Genomic DNA, 19,542 nt, shown 5'->3' with positions numbered 1-19,542 from the left:
GTTTTTTTTAGATTCCAGATATAAGTGAAATCATATGGTGTTTGTCTTTGTTGGTCTGACTTATTTCACTTAGTGTAATACTCTGTAGGTCCATCTATGTTGTCACAAATGGCAAGATTTCATCCTTTTTTATAGCTGAGTAGTATTCTATTGTATATAGATATGCCACACATATCATCCTTATCCATTTATCTATCAATGGACATTTAGGTTGTCTCAGTATCTTTGCTATTATGTAAATAATGCTGCAGTGAACATATGGGTGCATATATCTTTTCAAGTTAGTGTTTTCCTTTTTTTCAGATAAATATCCAGAAATTGAATTGCTGGATTGTATGGCAGTTCTATTTTTAAGTTTCTGAGGAACCTCCATGCTATTTTCCATAGTGGCTGTACCAACTTACATTCTCACCAACAATGCATGAGGGCTCCCTTTTTTTCACATCCCCACCAACACTTGTTATTGATTTTTATCTTTTTGATAACAGCCATTTTGACAGGTGTATAAAGTGATATCTTATTGTGGCTTTGATTTGTATTTCCATGATGATTAGTACTGCTGAGCATCTTTTCATGTGCCTCTTGGCCCATCTTTGGAAAAATGACTCTTGAGATCCTCTGTGCATTTTTAATTGGACTGCTTTTTGTTGTTCTTGCTATTGAGTTGCTTGAGTTCTTTATATACTTTGGATATTAAACCCTTATTGAATATATGATTTGCAAATATCTTCTCCCATTCTGCAGCTTGCCTTTTTATTTTGTCAATGGTTTCCTTCACTGTGCAGAAACTTTTTAGTTTGATATAATCCCATTTGTTTTTTTTTTTTTTAATTTTTTGCTTTTGTTGTCATTGTTTCTAGAATCAGATCCAAATACATATCAATGAGACTAATGTCAAGGAGCTTACCACCTATGTTTTCTTCTAGTAGTTTTATGGTTTCTGGTCTTAGATCAAGTCTTCAATCCATTTTGAGTTAATTTTTGTGTGTGATGTAAGATAGTGGTCCAGTTTCATTATTTTGCATGTGGCTGTCAAGTTTTCCCCACATACTTTATTGAAGAGACTGCTCTTTCCTCATTGTATAATCTTCCTCCTTTCTTGTAAATTAATTGAACATATATCTGTGAGTTTATTTCTGGGCTCTCTCTTCTGTTCCACTGATCTACATGTCTGTTTTTCACACCAACATCATATTGTTTTGATTCCTATAGCTTTGTAGTATAATTTCAAATCAGGGAGCATGGTGCCTCTAGATTTGTTCTTCTTTTTCAGGATTCCTTTGACTATCTGGGATTTTTTGTGGTTTCATAAACCTTTAGGGATTGTTTGTTCTGTTTCTGTGAAAAATGCCATTGGAATTTTGATAGGGATTGCACTGAATGTGTATATTGCTTTAGGTAATATGGACATTTTAACAATATTAATTCTTCCAATTCATGAGCACAAAATAGCTTCCAGCTTATTAGTGCCTTCTTCAAATTTTTTCATTAGTGTCTTATAGCTTTCAGTGTACAAGTCTTTCACCTCCTTAAATTTATTCCTAGGTATTTTATTCTTTTGATACAGTTGTAAAGGGGACTACTTTCTTAATTTCTCTAATAGTTCATTGTTAGTGTATAAAAAGGCAACATATTTTTGTGTATTTATTTTTGTACTGTGAAACTTTACTGAATTTGTTTATTAGTTCTAAAAGGGTTTTTTTTTTTTTTTTTGGTGGAGTCTTTAGGGTTTTCTATATATACAAATCATGTAATTTGCAAATAGTGACAGTTTTACTTCTTCCTTTCCAATTTGGATGCCTTTTATTTCTTTTTCCTGCCTAACTGCTCTGGCTAGGACTTCCAATACTATGTTGAATATAAGTGGTGAGAATGGGCATCCTTGTCTTATTCCTGATCTTAAGGGAAAAGCTTTTCGCCATTGAGTATGATGTTAACTGTGGGCTCATTATATATGGCCTTCATCATGTTGAAGTATGCTCTGTCTATATCCACTTTGTTGAGAGTTTTTATTATAAATGGATGTTGAATTTTTTCAATTCTTTTTCTGCATTACTGTGATGATCATTTAATTTTTATTCTTCATTTTGTTAATGTGGTGTATCACTTTAATTTGTAGATGTTGAACCATCCTTGCTCTCCTTAAATAAATTCCAGTTGATCATGGTATATAATTCTAATGTATTGTTGAATTTGGTCTGCTAATATTTTGTTGAGGATTTCTGTACTTATGTTTATCAGGGATACTGGCCTGTAATTTTCCTTTTTTTGTTGCATCCTTGTGCTGGTTTTGGTTTAAGGGTAATGCTGGCTTTGTAAAATAAGTTTGGAAGCATTCCCTTTTCTTCAGTTTTTTGGAAGAGTTTGAGAAAGACAGATATTAACTTTTTTTTGAATGTTTGGTAGAATTCACCAGTGAAGCCATCTGGTCCTGGACTTTTGTTTGTTGGGGTTTTTTGATTAATTCAATCTTTTTGCTAGTAATTAATCTATTTAGATTTTTCTATTTCTTTATGATTCAGTCTTGGAAGACTGTATGCTATTCATTTCTTCTAGGTTGTCCAGTTTGCTGTATTTAATTGTTCATGGTATTCTCTTATGATCCTTTGTTTTCTTTGGTGTTAGTTGTAACTTCTCTTTTCCTTTCTGATTTTATTTGAGCCCTCTCTCTTTTCTTCTTGGTGAGTCTAGCTAATGGCTTGTTGATTTTATTAATCTTTTTAAGGAACCAGCTCTTAGTTTCACTGATCTTTTCTACTGTCTTTTCAGTGTCTATTTCATTTATTTCTGCTCTCATTTTCATTCTTTTCTTCTTTCTGAGACCATATTGTTTTAGCTGAAGCATGTTCTTAATTGCTTGTTGAAAGATTATTTATTATGGCTACAATCCATGAGGATCCATGTCAGGTAATTCTAACACCTTTATCACCTCACTGTTGGTGTTTGTTGACGGTCTTTTCTAATTAAGTGGAAGTTTTTCTGGTTCTGGGTATGACAAGTGATTTTTGAATGAAACTTGGACATTTAAGTTATTACATAGAGACACTAAATCTTATTTAAATCTTCTATTTTAGCAGGACTCCTGTGTGAAAGAAGGCATTGTCCCATTACTGGCAAGTGTTAAGGTTTTTGTGGGTTGGCTTCTCTAGCACCCAGTCTGATCTATGAGAAATGTATAAGAGGGTACATAAGCTAAAAGAAAACCCAGGGAACTCACTGCAGTATTGTTCCTTGGTTCCTCAGGTCCCTAAGTCTGTCTCTCTCCTTCTATCTACCTTTTAGACTCTTCTGTTTGTTTTATATATAATGTTGAGATTTTGGCTGTACTTAATAGGAGGAATAGAGAAAAGTGTATCTACTCCATCTTTCTAGAAGAGGAAGTCTCTACAGTTTTTTTAAAAAACAATTGATAAAGGGGCGCCTGGGTGGCTCAGTCGTTAAGCGTCTGCCTTCAGCTCAGGTCATGATCCCAGGGTCCTGGGATCGAGCCCCACGTCGGGCTCCCTGCTCCACGGGAAGCCTGCTTCTCCCTCTCCCACTCCCCCTGCTTGTGTTCCTGCTCTCACTCTCTCTCTCTCTGTCAAATAAGTAAATAAAATCTTAAAAAAAAAACAAAAACAAACAAACAAAAAAAACAATTGATAAAGAATTATGTGATTATCTTATTTTACTTCTTCCTGGATGCCTTATGTAGGGCCACAAAAACTCCTTAATCTCTATTCATACTTTATATAAAAATGTTTCTTAAGAAAGAAAAGTGACACACAGATGGAATTTCCAGGTAGCTCAGATTTTAAAAGTGTATTTACAAAGAACAGAAAGAATGTCATATAGCCAAGGATAAATATATGAGTTAAGACAATGTAAGGCCTAAATAGTGCCAGGAAGATAAAAAATGTAAAAAACATGAAGCTCTCAAAATGCTAGGGAAAGCAAGGAGGGGAAAGGCATTTTTTTGAAATTGATGGTATAATTAATGAAGATTAAAATAAAAAAAGGAAAGCATCTTAATTCATTCACTCATTTGTAGGAGTATTTTTAGGCATATAATATGGATTAAAGATTAGTGGTAAAAGATAGAGATCAATAAGATACAGTCCTTGCCCTCAATAATTTTTTTAGTGGCACAGAGTGATCAGTCGATCACACTGTCAATCACAATACAATGTGTAAAAGCTATGAACAATTGTGGAAAGTTAATTTACTATGTCTATGGAGGTTAGGCAATGGTTTACAGAGGAGGTGATAGAAAAGGAAGAGAAGGAAATGCTAGGAAGATGGAATAGGATATACAAAGGTTTAAAGAAATGAATATGTACAAAGGGAGTGGTGCAAAATCAAGTTTGGAAAGACAATGCGTAGCTGTCATGCTAAAGAATTTAGACTCAAATCCTATGGGCAACCAGGAACTACAAGAATTAATTTTGATTTTCTCTTCCAGAAAGTGTAAGTTCAGGAACCAAAAGAGAATCAAAACTCAGGATAGACAGGTCATTATACAGAAGCACTTGGGTCTCCTGGCCCATATAAAATATCAAAACTCAGGATAGATAGGTCATTATACAGAAGCACTTGGGTCTCCTGGCTCATATAAAATATCTTCAGAAAATATAAAAGCACTTGAAAATAAATCACTGACCTGGTTATGATCTTTGAGGAACAGTGAAGATTAGGAGAGATGAACATATGTCATTCAATTTGCACCTTCTATCTCTGATTTCCTTTTGTAAACTACAGGTCAGAAATATTTGATTTATATCCTACAAACGTTTTCTAGAATAGATTATAAAGGTTGTGTGTCTGTGTGTGTTTTAAAAAAACCACATTGATCATGAGCATCCAGGATGGGTTCACTGAAAAAAAGTCATATAAACTGGTCTCATATCCATTTCTGACATTATTACTAGGAGACATGATCTCATATGATATTTATTTTTGAAAATATGGATGGAGTAAAAATAATTGAATAAATGTATTCAAAAAGTGATTTATAGAATGATGACAATAGAAGAAAGCTAGTGCCATACCACTAGGTCTGTTCTTGGCCTGACTCATCACGTTTCTGGATGACAAGAAGGACATGGGACATGACAAATGACAGAATCAGAGTAAAAAACAGATACAGGGACTGGTTCCAACAAGATTAAGAGTAATAAATGTCTCATAATTAGATCCCCTCCAAACATAACCATCAAATGGAGGAAACCATGGAATCATCTTAAGCTCCTCTTTCTCCTGCAATCCTGACCAAGTCCATCAATAAGTCCTACTGACTCCTACTTTCAAAATATAACCGGAATTTGATGCCTTCTCACTATCTTTATTGCTACCTTCCTATTCAAACTGCCACCTTAGATTATGGTAATAACCTCCTTATTGGTCTTCCTGCCCCCATTCTTGCCTTCTATAGTTTATTCTCAAAAGAGCAGCCAGAGTCATACTTCCAAAATAAAAATCAAATTATACTATTACTCTATTCAAATTCTTCTAATGTCTCCACATTTCAATAAAAGTATTCCCAGGATGCCTGGGTGGCTCAGTTGGTTAAGTGTCCAACTCTTGATTTTGGCTCAGGTCATGATCTCAGGGTCATGGGATTGAGCCCCACGTCGGGCTCCCTGCTTGGCAGGGAGTCTGCTTGGGATTCTCTCTCTTCCTCTCCCTTTGCTCCTCTCCCCGCTCATGCTCTTTCTCCCTCTCTAAAAATAAATAGATAAATCTTGAAAAAAAATACTCCCAATAGCTTTTAAGACCTTTTAATGTTCTGGCATTCCACTGATTCACTGGCTTCATTTCTACTAATCTCTCCCTCCTTCACTTTGCTCATGAGCCTCCTGGCTGTTCCTCACATGCCAAATTAAATATTGCAGTGATGTCCTGAGAATAGACTGAATTGTTGAATCATTATATTGTACACCTGAAAGTAATATAACACTGTATGTTAATTTCACTTGAATTAAAGAAAGAGAAAAAAACAACAAAAAAATAAAGTTCATGAAATTAGTAGGAAAAAAAAATCGAATTGATGGCTTGTGGCCCACTGATACAAAGTTGATGAGAAGGGTACTTTACCACTGTGTTATTTTTTCCAAAATCCCACACTCTCATATAATCATGAGAAAAATATCAGACAAACCTAAACCACAAACACCTCACCAGTACTCCTCAAAACTGTCAAGGACACGAGAAACAGCAAAAGGCTGGTCTCCTGAAACTGAGGAGACATAACTAAATACCATGCAGTAGAGGCTGGAGTGGATCCTGAAAAAAGAGGATGTTAACGGACAAACTAGTGAAATCCAAATAAAGTCTGGAGTTTAGGTTAAAAAAAATTGAGTCTTCTAACGCATGAACAAAATTTATATCTCCACTTATTGAGAAATTTGCTAATACCTCTAATAAGAGTTTATAATTTTTTCATGTGGTTTTACACATCTATTCTCTTTTATAGCTCTTACTGATGTATAAAGAAGACTTTGAATTCAGTATAGTTAGTATCCAAAAACTTGCCAAATTCCCTTATTAGTTCTAATAATTTAGTTGGATTCCTTTTTATACACAGTTATATCATCTGTTAATAATGAGAGTTTTGTTTTTTGTTTCCTTTCTAATCCCTATATTTGTTGATTTATTTTCTTGTCTTATTGCACTGGGTAGTAATTCTAATAAAAGACTGATAAAAAGTGGTGATAGAAATCATTACCTTGTTCTTGATTGTAAAAAAATGTCTTCAACATTTTGTCATTAAGTATAATGTGATAGATTTTAAAGAAACATACTTTATTAGAACAAGGAAGTACCCTCTATTCCTATGTTTCTCGCTTTTATGATACTATTCATATGTACTAAATTTTACTTAATGTTTTTCTGTCTGTTGAGATAAATATTTGATTGTTCTCATTTAGTCCAGTAAAGTGGTATTTCTGAATTGGTTTAAGTGTTATTCTGACCTTGCCTCCCACATATGTACATACATATATTTTGTATAACTAATATTTTGCTTGGAATTACTGTCTGTATACAGCTGAGTGAGTCTGTAATTTTCCTTTCTTATACTTATTTCGTTTTGGTATTGAGGTTATGGTAGCCTCATTTAAAGAGTTGGGGAAATCTTCCCTCTTACACTAGGCTTTGGAAGAGTTGTCTAAAATTGGGAGTTATTAGTCCCTTGAGTGCTTAGAAAAACTTACCAGTAATGCCATCTGGGCTAGAGTTTTCTTTGTAGGAGAGAAAAAACATATAAATTTTATAATATATACATATATGATATATATGATATATGTATACACAAACACACGCACATATACAGATACATAAATTATCATACAGAAAATTTTATTGTTTTTTTCTTTTGGTGTATGGTTCTTTGAAATTTTTTTTTTAAAGATTTTATTTATTTGACAAAGAGAGACACAGCGAGAGAGGGAACACAAGTGGGGGAATGGGAGAGGGAGAAGCAGGCTTCCCGCGGACCAGGGAGCCTGATGTGGGGCTCGATCCCAGGACCCTGGGATCATGACCTGAGCCGAAGGCAGACGCTTAACGACTGAGCCACCCAGGTGCCCCTGGTTCTTTGAATTTTAACACATGTACAGATTCATATAACCACCACCAAAATCAGGACACAGAGCAGTTCCATCACCCCCCAAAACTCCCTAATGCTATCCCTTTAGAGTCACACTCTCCCTAGCTCCAGCCCCCGGCAGCCACTGATTTATCACCTAACGTATACTTTGTCTTTTTGAAAATGTCATATATATGAAATCATAAATATGTAACCTTTTGAGACTGGCTTCTTTCACTCAGCATAATGACTCTGAGATTCATCCAACTTGTTGCTTATATTAATAGTTTGTTCATTTTTACTGCTAAGTAGTAGACCACTATATGGATGTACTATAGTTTCCTTATCCTTTCACCTGTTGAAGGACAATGAGTTATTTCCAGTTTTTGGCAATTATGAACAGAGCTTCTTTAAGTGTTAGTGTACAAGTTTTTGGGTAAACCTAAGTTTTGATTTTCCTAGGAAAAATACCCAGGAGTGGGACTATTGGGTCATATAGTTAAGTTTATATTTAATTTTATGATAAACTGCCAAACTGTTTTCCAGAGTGACATATCACTTAAAATGAGCAATGTACAAGAGTTTCAGTTGTTCCATATCTTCACTACCTCTTTATGGGAATATTTTTGACCATCATTTCAATTTCTTTAGAGGTTTTAGAACCATTCGTGTTTTCCAATTATTCCCCAGCCAGTTTTGGTTAATCATTTCTAGTATCTTGTTCATACTTTCAAATTTATGGGAATGCAGCTGTTCACAATACTTTCTTTTACCTTGTCAATGCCTGTAGTATCTTGTTATGTCCTCTTTCATTCTTTTTTTTTAAAAGATTTTATTTACTTATTTGTCAAAGAGACAGAAAGAGCACACAAGCAGGGGGAGCCGCAGGCAGAGGGAGAAGCAGCAGTGAGAGAGGGAACACAAGAAGGGGGAGTGGCAGAGGGAGAAGCAGACTCCCCGCTGAGCAAGGAGCCCGATGTGGGGCTCGATCCCAGGACCCCGGATCATGACTTGAGCTGAAGGCAGACGCTTAACCGACTGAGCCACCCAAGCATCCCATCCTCTTTCATTCTTGATTTTTGGCTATTTATATATTCTCTCTTTTTTTCTTGGTCAATCTTGTCAATAGTTTTCAAAGAACAGAGTTTTGCCTATGTTGACCTTTTGTATTGTAGGTTTATTTTCAATCTTACATTTTTTTTTGTTTTTACTTTCAAAATTTTCAGTTTGCTGTTCTTTTTCGAAATTCTTAAAATAGATGGTTAGCCCACTAACTTTTAGCCAGAACCTTTACTAAAATATGTACTTAAGGTTCAAAATTTCCCTCTAAAAACTGCTTTCTATAAATATTCCATATAGTTGAAAAATGTTTTGCGATTACCATGTACATTGCTTATACACCTTAGGCATATTTTCAAATCTACATCCTCTTTGGTTTTGTGTGATTATTCTATCAATGACTAACCGAGGTGTGTTAAATCTTCCATAATGACTAGATTTGTATTTCTCTCCTTGTGGACTGCCTATTTTTCTTTCTATATTTTTGAAGCCTTGTTATTAGGTACAAACACATTTATAATAATATTTTATTAGGGAATTTAATCTTTCATTATTATAAAGTGATCCTATTGTCTATAATAATGCTTTTAAGCCTTAAAGTTGATATTATCTGAAATTAACTTAGTCACATCCACTTTTTAAAGTATTTTCATAGGAAATACTATGTACCTATTGTATCTATTTTTTCCATTTATTTGTAATTTTCTCTGTTCTTACACCTCAGATCCTCTATGAAGGATATCTTTCCTCATGCCTAAAATATATTCTTTAAAATTTGCTTTAGTAACAAGGGTCTACTGATAACAAATTTTTTATTTTCAAACTTGCCTGAAATCATCACCTTATTTCACCTCCTTTCTTAAGAGATATTTTTGCTAAATACAGAAGTCTGTATTGGCAGGCATCTTTTTACTGTCTGGCTTCCATTGTGGTTACTAAAAATTCAGCTGTCAGTCTAACTGCCATTCTCTCAAACCCAATCTCACTTTTCTGATTTACTTTTAAGAGTTTTCTTTTTGTTTTGGTTGTTCTGCAATTTCACAAAAATGTGAATTTTAACACATGTACAGATTCATATAACCACCACCAAAATCAGGACACAGAGCAGTTCCATCACCCCCCAAAACTCCCTAATGCTATCCCTTTAGAGTCACACTCTCCCTAGCTCCAGCCCCCGGCAGCCACTGATTTATCACCTAACGTATACTTTGTCTTTTTGAAAATGTCATATATACGAAATCATTTTTCGGGGGTAGATTTATTTATACTTCTTGAGATTTGTTGGTTTTCTTGAGTCTGTGGTCTGGTGTCCTTCGTCAATTCTGAAAAAATCTCTGCCATTATCTCTTCAAATATTGCTGCCTCCCTATTCTCTCTTCTCCTAGAATTAAGACATATATTGAACCTTCTCATTATATCCTTCATGTTTCTTATCCTGTTTTTTGTATTTTTCTATCTCTGTCTTTCTGAGTTGTATTTAGTGTAATTTCCCCTATCGTCCAATCTTTAACTCTTTATTCAATTCTGTTTACTTTGTTATTAAAATCCATCCTTTGAATCTGAATTTCTATTATTCTAATTTTTCATTTTTAGAAGTTCCATTTGGTTCTTCTTAAAATCTGTTGGTTATATTTTATTCTCTCAGAGCAGGTAATTTCAAATCTGTTCATTTTTCTTGAAAAATGACAGTCATTTTATAATCTGTGTCTGATAACTCTACTAATTAAAGTCTTTACAGGTGAGTTTCTGCTTCCTTTTGTTTCTGGTAATTGTCACTCCTGTTGCTCTCTTCTTGCTAAGTTATTTGGGAGATTTCTATAGCACTAGGATAAAGGTATGTTCCTCCAAAAGATTTGGATTTGCTTCTTCTTGGTGCCTCTGAGTATTAGCAGCAATTCTACTTTAAACTCAGTTATGGCTTGAGACTATCAGGCCATATAGTAATGTGAATTTAAATTGTAAATCAATCCAAGACAGCTGGTGGTTACTCCTTGGCAGAGACAATCCTCCATTTCCCCAATCCCTAGCCAAGGCAGTTTTGTTTGCTAACTCCTGAGGATGGTAGGGATGGTAGAGAGTTTGCTTTTAGTTCACTATAGTTCATCACATTGTTAAGATGTAATTCATACTAGGGGAGGATCTGCTATTAAGCTTTTAGGTGGTCCCAGGCTTTGTTTCTTCTCAGAGGCCTGAAAAACCACATCTTACGTTACTCTGGGTAGGCAAATATCCTTAAGGCCAAAGAGTCTTTATGCTGTGCTCTGCTTACCTATATGGGTTCCTGTCCTCACTTTGATTTTTATCTATTAATGTCTATTATCTACTTAGCTCTTTTAAAGCTTTCAAGAAGATTTATTTATTTTTAAATCTAGCATCATTAGTTATTTTCAGTGAGACAGTTCAAATAACTTATCCCAACGTATTTTCAGAAACAGAACCTCTTCAATGATTTTTCATCTTTCTTTTTCCTATTTCCCTCATTCTCCTATCTCCCCTTTTTCCAGAAAAATCATTACCTTCTTGTTTCCATATTAACACTTTGGATTAACTATACCAGTGGATCAATTCTGGCCCCAGACAGGAAATATATATGAAAATCCTTGCTCCCAAAAGTTCTGAGCTCAGTATTATAGTTTAACAAGTTAATAGCTCTGTTATTAATGAAGTGTGATAATAAATAAGCAATTTAATTTCTCTGGGTTCTACTTTCTAGAAGCCTGTGAATTGTCAGTCCTTACTTCTGTTACCTTCCATGTAATAACAAACCAAATCTTATATACTCAACCTTCTACATTCCTGTTAAATCTCTCCCTTTTATTCTCATTCCAAGGGCCATTTCTTTAGTCCAAAACTCTCATCATTGCCTGCATTTTCATAGCCTCTTTACTGAAGGCGCTACCTGTCTGTACACTGTCTCCCTCCAAAATTCATTTTCCATATTGCTACCAGACTTATTTCTAAAGTATGTATCAATGATGTTCTCACAGCTTCTAAGGTAAAAGTTCAAATTCCTTGACTTAGCACACAGTGCCCTTCATAGTCTTTTCCTTGTTTACTTCTCTGATCTCATTTTCTTTAAACACCACTTGTTCAAACCTCTATGGCCTCATGCATATTGCTTCTTCTGTTGGAAACACCTTCTTTTACTTCTCCTTTACCTAATCAACCTCTACTGGTCCTTTATAACCTAAGACCCGCACTGTTTCACTCAGAAATTCTTTTAGGACTTCTCTTCCTCTCTCTGATTTGGATTTTCCTGCTTCATGTTTCCACAGAATTCTAAATTTACACCTACATCAAACTGTAATGAATTTGTGACTTATTTATCCTTCTCACTCACTAAACTATAAGCACTTTTAATATAGAGACAGTCTTATTCAAGTTTGCAACTCCATTCCTGCAGAATTTGCTTAATGGACCAATGAACAATGTTATAAAATGAGGGGGGCGGTTACATGATTTTGAAAGTTCTTTGTTAGCTATAAATTTGTCCTATTATAGAAATCTTAACTACTGCTATACTGTGCCTATTATTAGATCCACATTTTATCTAAGCTTCCACATTTTATCTAAGCTTCCACATTTTCGTATCTAGATTCTCTGACCAGCAAACTTGATTCATTTCCCCAGACTGCCTAAACTGAGTTCTGATATCTTATTTAGCCGACTCCCCCAAATCTGAACTCTCGCTGGGGAGCTTTCGTCTTTGACTGACTTTGAATGTGATCACTTGTGCATGCTCCTCTTTGCCTTTGCTGATGCCCCTATTCCTGATCCCCAATCCCTCTAATTCACAATACCTGCTTTCTTCACATTCTTCTGTTTTTATACCACTGTTGTTTAAATCCTGGCAAGACAGGCTAAATAATTTAATTAGTTTTATTAGGAAAAGCAGAGAGGAGGAATTTTCAATCTAGAAGAAAAAACTATAGTCCAATTTCTTCATTTGACAGATGAGGAAGAATTTTAAATATTCAATGTAAGTAAGTAGAGAGACTTTACTAATCCTTCCACTCAACCATGCTTGAGATTAGTAAAAGTAAAAATTTTCCTTGAGTGAAAATTCACAGCATTATGATATATATGGGAGAAGGGAGGGAAGGGGAAAGGATGAGGAGGGGGAGGAGGAGGAAGAAGCTTTCAAACACTAAAAATACTCCTATGATTTAACTGTTTTGGGGATTTTTGTTGACTTATGTTATAATTTTACTGTACCAAAATATAATCTGTAGGTTTCTAAGTAGATTCTTCATTTCTAGAAGTCACAATATAAAATTGAAGGTAGGTTCAGTTATATCAACAGTATATGGAAAGCTTGATTCTGGTTAAAGAAACACTAAAATTCAATATATTATATGCATTGTACAAATAATCAGAATGACTATTATTCTGTTTCACAATAAACTTTTTGTTTAAGTGGGACACCTTCTATTGATTAATAGACACGTTTACAGATCATTTCAAACTTTTCATCAAATTTATCTTTTCAGTTAATATATATTTTTTAAAGAATCAAGAGACTAGAATATTATGAAAAAATTAAACTTACCATCATCCTCCCAGCAGCTCTTAGCACTGCCTTCTCTTTCACTGCTCCCCGGTAACACTGTCTGGTCTGTTGGCAGGTCATCTTCTGGCACACCACCTTCACAATCTGCTGCATCTGTAATACTTTCTTCTTCCACAATATGGAGTTTGTCTTCATCATCTGAATCTGAATTTGTTTCTACCACAGTATTATAATTTGTAACTGTAATACAAACAAGAAACAAATAATCAAAACCAACTAGTGTAAAGATCAGTTTTTACACCTCAGTAAAAAGAAATTTTAAAAAGGACTTAGTACGAGTGTTCTATAAATAGTAACTCATTACCTTATAGCAACCTTTTGAAATAGACTATCTATCTACCATCTACTACTCATAACCTTGAAACCAGAAATGGAAACCAAGACATAGGAAGGTAAGTAACTTGTCCAAGATCATATAGCTAAGAAGTAGGAGGGCCATGATTTGAACCCTAGCAGTCTGGTTCTATATTCTGTGCTCTTAAACTACATTAAATATCCTCTCCAGTCATAATGAGTTTATTCTATATGATACTGCTTATGCACAATTAGGGCCTCAAATCTTTAAAGCATTATAATTAAGAAGAGTTCATCTCTCCTAATAAGACAACAAAACCTCATCATATTTACCGTAAGAAAGATATTTTCAAGATACCAACTGGGTCCATGCATTTCATATTAATCCCACACTGAATTTAGAAAGAATCTATCAAATCAATTTAGCCAAACTTCTACACAAGTAAGGCATGATTTAAGTAATGTTTGTATGTAAGTCTGTAATTTTGGAAAAAATAATTGACATCCAGAAGTTTTCAAATGGGCATCCTTTCCATATTTTTAATGAATTTCAATAAAATTTAACACCAGCATTATGAAGATAAATAAGTGTTTGGAATGACCACAGTTTGCAGAATCATGAGTAATAGCTGAGAATAAAATTCTCTAAAACAAATAATACATAGAGTCAATATTTTTTCTTCAGAGTCCTTGTAATAATCACTCTACTGGGATAAATTATTTAGTACCTCATTGGGTATGGTCACTGGAATACCTCTTCTCAAGTTGATCCTTATTTGCTAAGCAAAGATTGAAAGGGAGAAAAAGGAATCTTTGCTTCCTTGAGATAACTAAGCAATAATTACTTTCAGTTATTCTTTCCATTTCTTCCTTAAAATTTCCAACCATTCTCGAAAGAAGGTAATAACCTAAATGTTTAAGTGATATGCATATATACCCCCGTCCCATATAAATACACACACACCTGAGAGCAGGAAGAAAGAAATACAATCAGAAGTATGGATGTATATGTCACAGTGAGAATGAATAAGCAAACATCTCCAAAACTGCTTTTATAGACCTTAGGAAGACCCCTCTGTTCAAAAGACTACTGGAGTTACCCTTTGGCCCACATTAGAAATCCTTCAATATCTTGTGTCAGAAGAAAAATATTGTTTTGTTGTGTCATTAATACTTTAGTGTGAATACATTTTTCCAAATCTTTTCCCAAGAGCAAACTATTTTTTAATGTTACTATAAAGGTAATACAGGTTTAGTGCAAAAAAATCAGATAATATAAAACATGTAAAATCAGTAAAAGCCCTCCCAGGAAATATCCTTTCCTTGACTCACTCTTTAAAGATAATAATAACAGCAATTTTAATTTATCTATGCACGAGGTAGGCATGATACTAATCATTTTATATACCTTATCCTATTTAATTATAATGCAGACCTCAACTTATATACATATATATCATACTTAATATCATTTCTCTATATAAATGTATTATACATCTTTAAATACACACATATGGGATTACATTATACTGTTTGCCACCTAGTTTTTTGCCACTTAATAACATATCTTAGAAATTTTTCTCTTTCAGTAAACGTGAAGCTTTCTCATTTTCCTCTCACTGGCTACACATCATTTCATTGTACTGATAGAATATAACCAATAACCTATACTGATAAAATTTATGTTTCCAAGTATTTTTTAAGGATTAACAACAAACTTTCTTATAAGTATATCTTTGGCCACTCCTTAAATACATATGTGAGGTTTACTAGTAGAGATGGAAGTGCTGAGTCAAAGGGAAAACTTATTGAAAGTAGACAGAAATGGAAACATGGGGAATTCCTTGTACTCCAGCCACACACAATAAGCAGAGTAAATTGTGCCATTTTAAGTGTGGATAAAGGGAATGATTCTCAAAGGTTGTTCCATAGCTCTCACCATGCTTGGACATGTATGGATAGTTGAAATTCTATTTTGTGAAGAGAAAGTTTAGTGATTTCTTCAGTATCTTGACTTGGCCACGGTTTTATATTGGTGCTATTCTTGCCTTTTAATGATGTAATACTGTAGTTCAATTTTATCATTATCAATTTTGTTAGCTATAGGTTGTCTAACCCTACATTTACATTTAGAGTATTTGGGGCTTAAAAAGTACCCTACAGAATTAGTCTTCAAGACATATATGTATTTTGGTTCCAATATTTGCTTGCATGCTTCATAGTTTTCACTAAGTTTCTTCTACCCTGAGCTGCACTAGGTTCTTTTTACCCAGAGGTCCTTCATCCTGTTTTATTCTGCCTGGGTCAGCTGTAGCCCAAAGTACTCTTCAAGAATACCTGTCACTTTCTAGGACTCTGGCCTCCAGTATGAGCTGCCATTGTGGTATGGAAGATTTTAAGTCAAATACCCAAAACCACAAAGATTGCATATATTTTATAGTTATCTTGGGAATTTTCCCAAATCATGTTTTGAATATGCGGCAAAAAACCCACCACATTTTATTGGTCAAGATGGAAAAAAGACCAATAACTATTTTCCAAGTCTTCTTACTATCTTCTGCTTCACAGTTACTTAGCTGAGAGAAAAAGCAGTGAAAATTGCTTATATTGACTAGTGTAACTTAGAAGAAAGTCAAGCTTCTGTTTCTCGATCTACTCTTTTGTGGCTCTACAGAGCTAATTTAAAAAATAGAGCCCCAGCACAAAAAGCATAAATAATAATACAGTCCTTGATAAATTCTAGTAGCCAGTGAAAATGTCCATTATCTTAACTGTCTGCTCATTTAACTCCATGCCTCTATATTTTTAAACCTTTGGCTAAAAAAAATATAATGAAATTTAGTTTACCTAAAGAGAGATGCATTCTTAACAAACAGGTGATTATCACCTCTTGTTTCTGAGTTTTGATTAAAATAAAGAATTTCAAGAGAACAAAGATAAAGGAAAATAGAAAAGGTAAAGTTTTTAAAATCTTTAAATATAATTTACAATACACAGTATGAATTGAAATTTCTATAGAGAAATGGTAACATTTCAATGCATCTGTTGTCACTAGAATGTGGTTAAGGACACAGTGACTTACTGGTGGTAGTTCTTGTTGGTATTACTTGCTAACATATAATGTCAGATATAACAGTATCCACTGAATAAGGTGGTTGTGGTTTAAAAATGTATTGTGCTTAGATCAGTGTCTGGCACACAGTAAAGATCATAGAAGTGTCTGCCATTATTATTATTATTTTATCATCACCATCATCATCCCACTGAATATTTACAACAATTCCTAAGAGGTAGGTATTGTTATATCTCCCTTTTATATACCAAAAAATAACCCCTCCCCCAAAACTGAAACAAAACAAAACAAAACAAAACAAGAGTAGCTGAGTAACCTGTTTGAGATTATTTAGCTATTAAGTTATGGAGCTGGACTCAAATCCTCATGTGCCTGATCCCACAGCTCATACACTTTAACTACTTATATATAAAGTCTACTGATTGAAAATTGTTACATTAATGATAAATATTCTTAAACTTGTATTTTTGTGTTTAGCCTATTCTGGGGCTCTGGAATTCCATATTTAACAATATGCTACTAAAACGTTTTCAAATGACTAAAAAATTTTAACCATCTCATTATAATATAACTGACAGTACACCATAGGGTAATATCATCATTGCAGTCAATAACCTTTGAAAGACTTTCACATAACATGCTATTTTTAGCACTTGATTGCATGTAGTACGGTATCAACTGCACTAATTAAACTCCCATGTAAACATCTGTTTCTTAAGTAATGTACAATTATAATAAAGAATTAAATAAATTAGATGAATTTAGTTAAAAAAAAGAGCAACACAATCTCAACTTCAGTCATTAAGATAAGAGCAAGATCATCTAAATGCTTTAGAAATAAAAACCCTGCCAAGCACTGTTTATTATAGCTCTGAATAGCAGGTTAGGCTTCACAGGGGGAGAGAAGGGGGGGAGGGGACATATTTAACCCACAGGTCTTTGATTCTTATCAGGTGATAACCATGGCATGTGTTGATGAAAGCCACAGGCTAAGGCCACATGTCAACATATTTTCAGGCATAAAAAGGCTTTTTTTTTTTTTTCTAGAGGGAGAAGTTCTGCTTACATCATGCCATTAATACATGCTTAGCTATGTCTCACTCATTCCTATCAAACACACACACTCATCTGCATGGTAGAAAAGAAAGATAAAATCTTTCTTAGAAAAAGATGTAAGGCTGATCCTTACAAAATAACAGACTACTGTACTTCTAACAAATTGCTCCATATCCATCAGACTAACCCAGTGTCATAATTTAAGAAACACCCAGAAAAACATACATTTTGAGTCGTGTTCTCAAGAGCAATGGATTATAGCTTGATTAAGTAATAACGTTAGCACTATGCTGAGAACAACACAATTTAGGTATGAACGTTATGAAATATGAAGATAATATTTGGAGAAACTGAACAAGTATTTCCATTATTCTTTAACATCAGTTGGGACAAAACCATAACAACACCACTTAACATGTTTTTCTTATCCTGAAAAGAGTCCCTGGCACACTGCCTTCCACATAGTAGGTACAGAATTACTTGTTGAATTGGATGTGGGGTCACACTTCTTTTTTTCTGAGTGAAGAGATGAGTCAATATACTTAAGTTTACTGATGATTCAGGAAAATGACAAAACTGTAGTGATAACCAAAGAACAGGTAAATCAGTACACAAAATGAAAAAGAGAGGTCATCTGACAATCCTAAGGGGAGAAAACTTCTGCAAATGATGTTACTCCGGGAAAGAGGAGCTTATGTGTCCATGAATACTATACCCAGGCATACTGTAAGTATTTGTTAATCTGGCCTTTGACCTAACTTATAGATAATATTAATATATATGTATTTTACTGTATAATAAATGTCATGACATAACATTCATATTTAATGTAACATGTAAGTAATATAATATGCAATATGTATATTATGTAGTTATAACTTACGTCTTTTAAAAATAGGTATCATAATGATTTTAGAGTGCTCCAAGCACAATGAACATGTTAGGTTTATTTATTTATTTGAGAGAGAGAGAGAGCACGCATGCATGCATGTGAACATGGTGGGGGTGGGGAAGAGCAGAGGGAGCAGGCTCCCTGCTGAGCATGAGGGTGAGCACCAGAACCTGACACGGAGCTGGATCTCACAACCCACGAGATCATGACCTAAGCCAAAATCACCAGTCGGTCGCTTACCATCCAGGCACCTCTGAACATGTTAGGTTTAAATAAATACTAATAGTTCAGCAAATCTGGGGGAAAGTTTTTTTAATCTCTCTCTCTAGGTAAAATCTTTTTTAATCTAGGGTGCCTATTAAATTGAATAATCACAGACTGTTTTTACATTTTCAAAATAATTTTAAAAACCTGACTCCAATGAAAGTCAGTGATTTTTTTTTTGAAGATTTTATTTATTTGACAGAGAGAGGGAGAGAGAGAGAGAGAGAGTGTATAAGCAGGGGGAGTGGCAGGCAGAGGGAGAGGGAGAAGCAGGCTCCCCACTGAGCAAGGAGCCTGAGGCGGGGCTGGATCCCAGGACCCCAAGATCATCACCTGAGGCAAAGGCAGACACTTAACTGACTGAGCTACCCAGGCGCCCCAGAAGTCAGTGATTCTGACATTTATTTACCCCTGCAAAGGGTTGGTGGTTTTCAATGCCTTCATATACAAGCTAGTCATAGAATGATAACTGATAGGTGAAGGCAGGGGAGAGGGTTGCCATCATGTACAGAATCCTAGTTCTTATTTTCTCCCCTCTCTCATTATATAATCATTACTAAGTATTCTTGGGATTTGTCTCTGGTTGTTCTCTCAGTTCTTATTCTGTCCTCTTTCCCATTCTCCACAGGTCCTCTGTCTATATACTCCAACAAGAGTCACCCCAAATTACCTCTCCTTTCCCTGACTTATCAAAGTTCCCACTCATTCCGAGAGCTAATTTCAGCCAGTATAAGTACCAGTCACAAAGAGACAGATGAAACAGTTAAATA

At 34.5% G+C, this 19,542-nt stretch overlaps 1 protein-coding gene across 4 annotated transcripts in view; it reads right to left on the bottom strand.

The window, feature by feature from the left end:
- ZEB1 (zinc finger E-box binding homeobox 1) overlaps positions 1-19,542 on the bottom strand; it is a 185,642-nt gene that overhangs the window by 47,693 nt on the left and 118,407 nt on the right. For all 4 annotated transcript variants that reach the window (XM_032395859.1, XM_032395856.1, XM_032395857.1 and 1 more), the window contains one exon: positions 13,173-13,373. Coding sequence is in view for 2 of the 4 variants with exons in the window: in XM_032395856.1 (XP_032251747.1) it covers positions 13,173-13,373 (201 nt within the window). In the remaining 2 variants the exon portion in view is untranslated. The remainder of the gene's footprint in view (positions 1-13,172; positions 13,374-19,542) is intronic.

The sequence above is a fragment of the Phoca vitulina genome, unplaced genomic scaffold (assembly GCF_004348235.1).
Source record: "Phoca vitulina isolate PV1807 unplaced genomic scaffold, GSC_HSeal_1.0 scaffold88, whole genome shotgun sequence".
NCBI lineage: Eukaryota > Metazoa > Chordata > Mammalia > Carnivora > Phocidae > Phoca > Phoca vitulina.
Note: the sequence above shows the minus strand (reverse complement) of the source record. Positions and strands in the feature narration are given on the sequence as shown.